The sequence below is a fragment of the Halichondria panicea genome, chromosome 10 (assembly GCF_963675165.1).
Source record: "Halichondria panicea chromosome 10, odHalPani1.1, whole genome shotgun sequence".
Classification (NCBI taxonomy): Eukaryota; Metazoa; Porifera; class Demospongiae; order Suberitida; family Halichondriidae; genus Halichondria; species Halichondria panicea.
In genome coordinates this window covers 2,744,171-2,753,845 of record NC_087386.1, presented here as the reverse complement: position 1 = coordinate 2,753,845, position 9,675 = coordinate 2,744,171, and the positions used below count along the sequence as shown (strand labels likewise).

General features: G+C 42.0%; 4 protein-coding genes across 5 annotated transcripts; 3 read left to right on the top strand and 1 right to left on the bottom strand.

Moving 5' to 3' along the window:
- Positions 1 to 22: 22 nt before the first annotated feature.
- On the bottom strand, positions 23 to 1,250 carry LOC135342562 (small ribosomal subunit protein bS16m-like). The gene is made up of 4 exons (XM_064539305.1): positions 1,110 to 1,250; positions 795 to 865; positions 509 to 566; positions 23 to 224 (listed from the first exon to the last, which is right to left on the bottom strand). Exons 1-4 carry the CDS (start codon positions 1,218 to 1,220, stop codon positions 72 to 74), a joined length of 393 nt encoding a protein of 130 aa, XP_064395375.1. The 5' UTR covers positions 1,221 to 1,250; the 3' UTR covers positions 23 to 71.
- An 18-nt stretch (positions 1,251 to 1,268) lies between these two features.
- LOC135342554 (molecular chaperone MKKS-like) lies at positions 1,269 to 4,998 on the top strand. 2 transcript variants are annotated; one of them, XM_064539292.1, is made up of 10 exons: positions 1,269 to 1,315; positions 1,401 to 1,486; positions 1,675 to 1,857; positions 1,982 to 2,460; positions 2,602 to 2,777; positions 3,200 to 3,348; positions 3,541 to 3,644; positions 3,823 to 3,914; positions 4,151 to 4,202; positions 4,385 to 4,998. In XM_064539292.1, the coding sequence occupies exons 1-10, from the start codon at positions 1,292 to 1,294 to the stop codon at positions 4,915 to 4,917; spliced, it is 1,878 nt and encodes a 625-aa protein (XP_064395362.1). In that variant the 5' UTR covers positions 1,269 to 1,291; the 3' UTR covers positions 4,918 to 4,998. The 2 variants fall into 2 exon arrangements, with proteins under 2 accessions (XP_064395362.1, XP_064395364.1); XM_064539294.1 differs by lacking the exon at positions 1,269 to 1,315 and having other exon boundaries at positions 1,401 to 1,483; positions 1,676 to 1,857; positions 4,385 to 4,994.
- On the top strand, positions 4,954 to 7,519 carry LOC135342559 (eukaryotic translation initiation factor 3 subunit G-like). Its single transcript, XM_064539302.1, has 9 exons — positions 4,954 to 5,092; positions 5,178 to 5,245; positions 5,595 to 5,680; positions 5,866 to 6,033; positions 6,228 to 6,384; positions 6,603 to 6,731; positions 7,010 to 7,143; positions 7,232 to 7,338; positions 7,411 to 7,519. The coding sequence occupies exons 1-9, from the start codon at positions 5,076 to 5,078 to the stop codon at positions 7,436 to 7,438; spliced, it is 894 nt and encodes a 297-aa protein (XP_064395372.1). The 5' UTR covers positions 4,954 to 5,075; the 3' UTR covers positions 7,439 to 7,519.
- Positions 7,520 to 7,813: 294 nt separating this feature from the next.
- Positions 7,814 to 9,357, top strand: LOC135342560 (protein FAM78A-like). The gene is made up of 2 exons (XM_064539303.1): positions 7,814 to 8,013; positions 8,278 to 9,357. Exon 2 carries the CDS (start codon positions 8,290 to 8,292, stop codon positions 9,133 to 9,135), a length of 846 nt encoding a protein of 281 aa, XP_064395373.1. The 5' UTR covers positions 7,814 to 8,013; positions 8,278 to 8,289; the 3' UTR covers positions 9,136 to 9,357.
- The last annotated feature ends 318 nt before the right edge of the window (positions 9,358 to 9,675 follow it).

Genomic DNA, 9,675 nt, shown 5'->3' with positions numbered 1-9,675 from the left:
AATCCCTGACACTGATAATAAATGGGCAAAATGACATCATTGATGATAAACATACAGTTATGTATATAACGCTAAGTGGTATCATGAGCATCTACTGACTCTATTGGTGAGTTATTTTCTGAAGGAGGGTCTAGCTCTAATGGTTTGTCCTTAATGTGTTGGGCAGCTTCTCTCTTTCTGGATGCTTCTAGTACTAACCTTGGGTGTGCTGGTAGGACTCCAGCCTGTGTGTGTGTGTGTGTGTGTGTGTGTGTGTGAATTGACAAAGTGACATATAAGTATTAATTACGTAAGTGGGAGGAAACTTTTAATTATACTTATGCGGCAATAATTACGTTAGGCACCAGGAGAGAGTCTCAGAGAGGCATAAAATTAAAACATATGGTAAGGTAAACTTTCACATGTGAATTGTGCAGGGGCCAATAATTAATAATTGGCAATGTAAATATTGACAACATTCACTGCTTAAGATCAGAGATGGCCTAATTGTGGTAAAGAAAACGCTTACCAGTCCAAGCAGCTTGTACACCGAGACAGTAGGCGTGGCTCCAACAGACAACCAGTACCTGAGACAAACGACATCATTACTTTAACTGTGAAACGAAGTTATAGAGTGTAAACAACGCAGTTTGTGGAAATATGCCTCTTCAATACGGAGAACTTGCAGGTTTCAGTGTAAAATCAAATCTCTCCCTTCAATTTTCCCACAATACAGAATATATAAATTGTGAGTGTGACACAATACACAAGACAATACAGTTTGTATGCAACTGGATGGGGACCATGCAACTCACTTGATTCTCTCGAGGTTGAGTCCCACTACCAGCTCTTTGTTTGCATTAGGCATGGGGTCATAGCAGCCAACCTGAGGTTACAGTGCAGGGGATTACATCATTAGATCAAATATTTCGATAAATCATTTACACCCATACGATTCGTAATCAATTTATAGCTGTGAAAGTATTAAAAGCAATCCAAATGGTTAATGAATTCAGCATTACAATTAAACCCTTAGGAAGCTATAAAGCTAGTTAGGAGTATTTCACCCTGTATACTTCTATGAAGCCAAACAGCTTATTAGTAGGCCTATGGGAATGATGTTCCCTGACCTGTTCCAAGTGTTTTCCGTCTCTCTTCCATTTACTGTTGGCCACTACAAGGTGGTAGAATGGTCTGTTTGTGCATCCCCTCAGGGACAGTCGAATACGAACAGCAGCCATGCCACACAAGCAGGCTCTTTAGTCGAGTCCACGTGGTTGGGTGCTGAATCAGCAAATTTAGATCCCCTTCCATGGATGGAGAAAAGAAGCTGCAGGTACGTACGTACGTAGTAGTGTAGACGTAGTGCAGTGCTCAAGCAATTTATTTGTTGAATGATATTAACCTGATGTTGCTCACAGGTTAGGAGGATAGACTCAGTGGAGACACAATCAGAATTGAAGAACTTCCATGACCTCATTCAAAAACGATATGGACCATTTGGAAAGTACAGTGGCATACTCAGCACACTAGTATCTAAATGAGTATTTTGTTGGTGTCCATGTGATTTATAAGCTCTCAAACCATGCATGTCCAACGCTTAGTCCTCACTCAAATTCACCTGATAAGATAGTTATTAACTTATCATAGTCCATCGTTGGTACCTGATACGATGGTACCATTCCCCCCTTGCAGGTGTATCCTGTTCCCGTCCCCAGTGGGAGATGGGGGTGTGGTCTGCCTCACCAGTCGCTCAGAGAAGCTGTTCCAGATGCTCAGGATTGAGGGTCCACTGATTAAACTGATCCTCGGAAACTGTCAGGCTCACGTGAACAACTACAAGGACAGTGGTCTTTACTCAGCACTCCTCGCAACAAAGTGAGTGGAAAAATAGTAAATGCACTAGCTGCTCCCTTTTTTTAATAATTTTCAGTACTTAATTAATTAATACTGAATTGACTTGTATTTTCTGTACGGTAGTCGTTAATTACGTCTCTATTAGGTTGATCACAAGCGGACTCTCTATTGAGGCAAATCGTTACAAGGTTGCTACGGTAACGAGCTATTTCCTCTCATTGGTCGCACAGTGGTTACACAGTGACACTTGTCCGTGTAAAACACCTCTCTCCTTATCCTCCATAGAACTGATATCACTAACTCGAACCTACCTCTCCTCAAAGACATTCAAATTCGGAGTCAATCAACAGCAAGTTGAACACTTGTCCTCACTATTGCTGCAAGCTTTTCTAAGTGTCCTGCCTCCTACTATTGTCGAGTACTTCTCATTCCCTGCACACATCCATGTGGTAACTCATTCTGGACAGCCATTGGTCAAGTCGACATTGGTACATGGTGTTGCCGTAGCGATCAGTGACAAGCGGCTGGTGGCGCAGGTTGAGAAGCAATTGATTAAGAGAGATAATGATGGGGATATCATCACGGCAGTGTTTAATGTGTCGCTAGCAGGAGACTTCGAAGAAAGTAATTTGTATAAATAGAGAGACTATTGTTTATGTTTCCTGGAACCAACTAAAACAGTATTATATTCCCTATTGTGAGCTTCTGGTATGTTGTACATATTCATTTCAGGAGCCACTGTACTTATTTCACCCCTCCCCCCAGTTCTTCCGTCTGTCCCGAGTGCTGGCCTGTCATCTCAACCATCATCTGTGAGCGTGGAGGCTCTGGTTTTGGAGGAGCTGCTCGGACTAGCAGATACTCTGGCAATGAGAGGAGTGGGGATGCTAGGCTGTCAGAAAGTGGTGCACCCTCTACTCAAGGAGAGACTCAGAGAGCAGGTGAGGGGTAGCCTCGTTCCTGGCCTGATTTTTCGACCTAGCGTTACAATAGAGAAAAGTCGAGCCGGGAATGAGGGTAGTGAGGGTGTATCTGTGGAATTCAGCCATCAATCATCAATCAAAGTACTGTACTAGTGTTAGTGTTAGTGTTAGGGTTAGGGTTTCAGGAGTTGACTTAAACACCTCATTTGATACAGCATAATTTATTATTGTTGTGTTATTGTTATTGGTTATTATAAAACATAGATTAATTATGAGCATTCTGTAGCAGGTAAAAAAAAAACACACAAATAGAGTATCATGTTTGATACTAGGTGGAGTTTGTCCTAAGAGCAATAAAATACCAAAAATATAGCATTCGGCTTCTTTTCGGAGTTGTGTAGTAATTATTACTTGCATGTACGTACGTGTTATTACTGTAGGGAGTGTTGGTGGTGGAGCGACTGTCAGCGTTGCACATAGACTCTGTGGGAGAGGTCACAGGGGGCCAACTGAACAGTCTAATCACCTCCGAATCATTGTGCCTGGGACGACTCAAGAGCGTCTCTCTAGCCAGAGTGGGGAAGGACAGGTGAATGAAATAGGATTATGTTCTTTTGATAGAGTCGATAAGTGTGTGTAAGTTTCTTGCACTGTATTCCTTCTATACCTGGTACTACATATAATAAGCGCAATATTTTCTCTAGAGAGGTTACAGACTGAGAGAATTGATTTTCCTCACCATAATTATTTTCATTCTCGCACTTTTCCCTTGCTGTGCCAGGTTCTTGGTAATGGATGGTGGTGGTGGTGGTCACTGCACGCTGGTGCTCTGCTCTCCTACTGACACTCTAGCTGATGAATTAGAACCACTCTGCAGGAACACCAGTGAGCAAGTACAGTGAGGCATATTACCTACATGTATAGCTATGGTGTCTCAATCACCCTGTAAAACTAGCTAATACACTACACTGTGAAGGGAATCTACACAATCATGATCATGCATGTCCCTTTCTCGTATTCAAACCCACTAACTTTGATATGCTGTTTGGCATCTACCGTATAGTCTCTCTACTGGAGCAGTCCCTGGGCTCACTGTTTGCTTTCCCTGGAGGAGGGTGCACTGACACTGTCATAGCTCACATGGCCACTCAGAAGGTACGTCGAGATTCACTAGTAGTGGCCACAGTAAGTACATGCCAATGTCCGTGCTAGCTAGCTAAAAAGATATTGTATGTACAGTTTAAAGCATGATTGTAAAAGGTGCGCTTTTAAAATGCCATTACAAATTTCATGCAAGCATACAGTACTAACAGATTCGTATAGCAGTTGTAAAATTTTATTTATAAGTCATATCTTGTACGTGTCTTAGTAATTTCCTATCACTGCCTCAGGCTCTTGAGCCAGTGGACGAGGAGGTAATGATGGAGCTAGAGTGTGACAAAGGTCAGTGATATACCCTGAGTTACATGGGTATACATGAGACACACATGCACCCGGTAGATCTGCGTACACTTTATGCTGCTTCTGATCTTGAAATAGTTGTCTCTCTGTAAGTACAGGAGTCTGTACAATATGCATTAGCCCTAACACACACTCACAAGTGATTACCACACCTACCACCATAGGCAGCTACTCGGCAGTCTTGGGAAGCATCTCTAAGTGTTTCTCCAGTATGGCAACCAGTCTGGAGCACTACGGTGGACAAGTGCTGACGGACTCTCACTACCATCACTGCTGGTCATTCCCTCCTTACGAGTATTGCACATCACTCACCAACTCTCAACGTCAACAATCTCGTAGCCACGTTGATCACCATGGAGATATGACACAGTACAATGATGGGACACCTACAATACAATCTCATTGTCAAAAACCTGATGAAGATTCTGAAACTGTTGCTTATCCTGCTCGGAAGTGCTGCTGTGGATCGTTAACATTGTCTAACTTGCCTCCAGGCACTAAACTTGTTGAGGCTGTTTCTATGGACACCATAGCAGTGCCGGACGAGATAAATCGTGCAATGAAAAATCTGACAATGAACCAAACGTCTCGTGGGACTGCTAAATTATTGGACTTTGGTTTACCCAAAGTGAAAGCTATAGAAACCGCTGGAGAAATTGCTGCAACTATATTACAAATTGGTTTCTGTGTACAGTAAAATCTTGCAAAAATCTAATTACCACGTAAAACATCTATTATAATAATTATGTTGCAATCAGCCACGCCTACCTGCTTCTCCACATGGTATGAGGAACTGACACAAGTTCATCTATATAAATCTGAACCTCCTGTCTGAAACTCCTGATAGCTGTCAAAATGCCTGTTCCACAAACGTGAGTAGTAAAGCTAGCAGTGACTGTAGTCTAGACTATGCCCTGATACACTAAACCATAATGCATAATGTTGTCACTCGATCAGTGGAGTTGCGGATCCCACTCAGTCCAGCTGGGCTGACCAGATGGAGGATTTGGACGCCATCACACCAGGTATGTTACCGACTAGAGTTTACACACACACACACATAATTATAGTGAGTAGAGCACGAGCTCAGGCTCTCGATAATTTAACCGTCTAATTTTATATCTATCGTAATCGTATAGGAACCAGTAAAAAATAATTATTTTTCTAGAAACAATGTAGATTTTATATGGTAGTATATGGGCGTTATAAAAGATGGCATCCTAACCGAGGCTGGTTCTATAATTAGAACGATTGCAGTACCTGAAGAGTCAAATATACTTTCCTATAAAGCTGTATGCCTTTCTGTTGTGGCCAGATCAAGTAATTGTCATATTAATCAGTCACACAATAACACATAATACTTCCACATTACAGACAACCTCCCTGACACTGTGGAAAAGATTGACGGTGATACAAAGACAGTAGTTTCGTATGAAGTACAAGACGAAAAAATAGTCAAAGTATGAATAACTATAATTATATTCATAGTGCATAATAGTAGCAAGCCAGCGAAGTCATGCTATAATAGAGCGTAGACTAATTTAGAAGTATGTGCTTGCTTAGCCTCCTATGCAGGCAATTATTAAGGAGTGGGCGTGGGGACGAGGCGTGACTAATGCTTGTGTTAATTTTCTCACACCCCCAGGTCACTCGAGAGTACAAGATAGAGCGTCACAGAGTACCCAAGGCCATTGCTTCTCGTAGGAAATGGGCTAAGTTTGGGGATGCAGAGCAGGACACCCCGGAAGGTCCTGACCCTGCCACCACTCTCATCTCAGACGACGTCTTTCTCACACTCACATCCAACAAAGAGGTATGTCATGTGATTGACTCATTGGTTGTCTCAGTGACTTTTATAATTATGAATTTATACGAAGTAAAAAATAATAGGTAAAGATCATCTATGAAATTAATGTCTTTCCTATAATTATAATTTTCTTCTTTTGTAATTATGGTAAGAAATTCCTCCTCGTATGTGTACTAATCCTGTGTGTATATTCTTTGCAGGACCTGGACCAACAAGACGAGGACCCTCTGAAGAAGCTCAAGGACCAGGCCAAGGGAATGGTGACTTGTCGTATCTGTAAGGGTGACCATTGGACCACCAAGTGCCCGTACAAGGACTCATTGGGAGCCAGCACACTCAAAGAACTGGAGGAGGCCGGTGGGTCATTACTAACAACCTGATTTGCATGCATGGTTATATTTTTAAAAAAATGGTTGCTGATTTATACGTTTCAAACACACTGGTAGGTACTGTATATAGACTGTGTGGGAAACAGGTTCTCAAGATCATTTTGCTCGCATTCAACATTAATTAACACACACACACACACACACACACACACACACACACACACACACACGCGCGCACACACTCAGCCAATCCCAAGGTTGAGTCTGACATGTCGGCTGCCCAAGCGGCAGCCCCTGGTACAGGCAAGTACGTCCCTCCCCACCAGACCAAGCGACCGGGAGATCAGGGCTTAGGGTCGAGGATGGGCAGGGATGGTAAGCCACGTCTAGTCAGGCGTTAGAGAAGTAGCCGCTAATTAAATGTGTACTCTTGTTATGGTTTCTATGCGTATAAACAGTTGGGAATACAATTTACAGTTTTGAGAGCTTTTTGCATTGTGTCACAACTTTAAAAAGTGTTTCCCGTGAGTATTTTAACCTGCGTACATTTACTATACATATTGCACATAATTATAATTATAATTTTCACTAGGCCGACAGCATTTGTTCAGTACTGAAATAAACCTGGCACTCAATCTTTGGTCTCCTCACAGATGATCAGTGCACGGTGCGTGTGACCAATGTCTCTGAAGATACTCAAGAGGGTGACCTTCGTGACCTTTTCCAGCACTTTGGTAACATACGAAGAGTATTTCTTGCCAAGGATAAAATCACTCAACATTCCAAGGTGTGTGCATGCTGCTAATACGTGAAGCTAGTCTGCCTAGCTCAATTTCTGCCTGTTAACGTTAACTTTTTGTCTCTCTCTACTTCAGGGATTTGCTTTCATCAGTTATGCTATGAAAGAGGATGCAGCTAAAGCGATTAAAAATCTAAACGGATTTGGATATGACCATCTCATTCTGAAAGTGGAGTGGGCGAAGTAAGAACTTGTGTTTTGTTGCCGCTACAGTGTTGTATGTGTTTTATTTTGGCTTTTATTCATTCCTTGCAGGCCTTCAAACCCTCCAAAAGCCCACTGATGAAGAACTACTATTCCTTAAGAATTCTTTATTATGTGTTTGTTCAATACTTCAAAATTAATGTGTAATTATAGGCAAAGATTTCACCGCGGCTCATAATCGAGTCAACCTAGCAAGACTATTCATGCGCACGCACAAGCTAACGCAGCATAGCTAGCTAGCTAGGAACTAAGCACTAAGAAGCTTCATAATTGACGATTGTAAACACTCGAATATCACACACAAATGTGAGAGAAAACATGATGAAACCTAGATCCTAATCACTTTGTTTTCCTAGGTGACCCGCACTGTTGACACACTTCCTTCTCCATAGCCAATAATGAATTCTTTAGGCGTGGTGAACTGATAAGTGCTCTCACTAATGGCTTCCTGTGCTGTTAATCCATTGCAAGACAACAACCACAACAAAAAAGCATTTCCTGGCAAAGTATCCGCGCCGCTATGTGTCTATGAATCTTGACGGTTGTGGGAAGAGAGAGTCTTGGCTAGCTTTCAGCTGTTCCACATACCTGGAGACTACTGATATCTCATCTACCACAACTGAATTGGACCAACTCTAGTGTGCCGTTCAGAAGGTACGTAGCTAAAGCTATAGACAAAACATTCTAATCTCTTTGTGTATGCTAAATGAAGGCTCTAATTGTCTGGTGAGTTAGCACTCTTTCGGTTGAGCCTCTTTGAGAGCTGTTAACGAGGCTCGTGAATAATCTAAGATAACTCTGCATGCATTGTTCTTTTGTCAAGTACATTCCTAGATAGAATGGAGTATTAAATGTGCTTAGGTAGCTGGAATTAGATTTAGGCTCCTATTTTATAAGTTGAACTCTGCTTCCCTTCAGGATAATAGGATAATGACAATTGAGAAGGAGAAGCAAGCCTTGTCAAAAAAGTTTCATGTACTTGAGAGCAGTGCTAGTGTGGATCGAACTGAGACAAAAATCAGAGAGACAGCGTCAACATTGAACTATGTCACCCCACATTTTCGAGCGGATGCAGAGGTCGAGATATCACCACTCAAAGAAGGAGAGATATACACGATTGGCTGGGTACAGGCCGTCACTCACATGAAATTTTACAATGAGTATCCAAGTGGTACGTCAAGCTGGGAGATCCAAGAGCTAAACAATGGCCTCTCTAAAGCAGTCAGTGATGCAGACGGACGACAGTACCCGTGGTATGGTGTTACTACAGAGAGAGTCACTGTCAAAGGCCCATGTTCGGAGCAGAATGTACGCATCCTTATGAATGACAATTTCAGCCCTACCGTTAGTTGGGCTATCCCCGTGGGAAGAGACCAACCAGACACGTTGCGGAGAGTGTGTAGAGACCAATCGTTTCTCGTGTGGCTAGTTATTAAGAACGAAATTACAGGAGATATACACGCATTGAGAGCATACAATTGGAGAGCAGTCATCAACATTGCTGTGGATTGTACTGAAGACATTGGGCACAGATCCAAGCTGTTGGCACCTCTCTACCAAGACCAGCCTAGTGAACTAATTGAACTGGCATTACCGCAGTCTTCACTGTGCTCACCACGAGCAAATGAAGCTCAAAAATTTGTTTGGAGGACAATAGACTCGGAGCTAATTTTTGAAGTATCGTGTACTCCTGCTGTGTCCTCTACCACCAGCTTGGTAAGCAGTGCCCCTAGTGTAGCTGAACTAAGGTATCCATGCAGATACTCACCCTACTGAATGTTCACAGGCATAAATTATTTAAAGTTTAATCATTTTCTACACACAACTGAAGAATCACCTCTTTTTTTGTGTTAATATTTTTTTAAACTCAGTTGAATTATTTTCTAAAAGATGGAGATCGATGTCCTCTCCTTATTTTTGTATATTTGTACAGATGTATACTATACCCAATCAAGTTCATGTTTCATTGATTCTATAAGAAACCCCCCTTTGCTCTAATTCGATCAACAATGAAGTGAGTAAATTGGAATGGGATTAGTAACAAAGCCAACAAAAATGTCACACAGAACAACATCTAGGTACACTAATGTACTATAGGCTTTAACAAGTACGTGGAACAATGTATTTGTTGTATACTTTCATTTCATGTGTATGTTGAGACTTCATTTAGGGCACACCTGTGGTAACGTCACATGCAGATGTAAGGTTTCCCTTATGTCAAATCTATAGTCACTAGTGGGAATCATGGCAAGCATGTCAGGTAGCTAGTGATGCTGTAGAGGCTGGCTGCATGCATGAATGCTAAAATTAAAATGT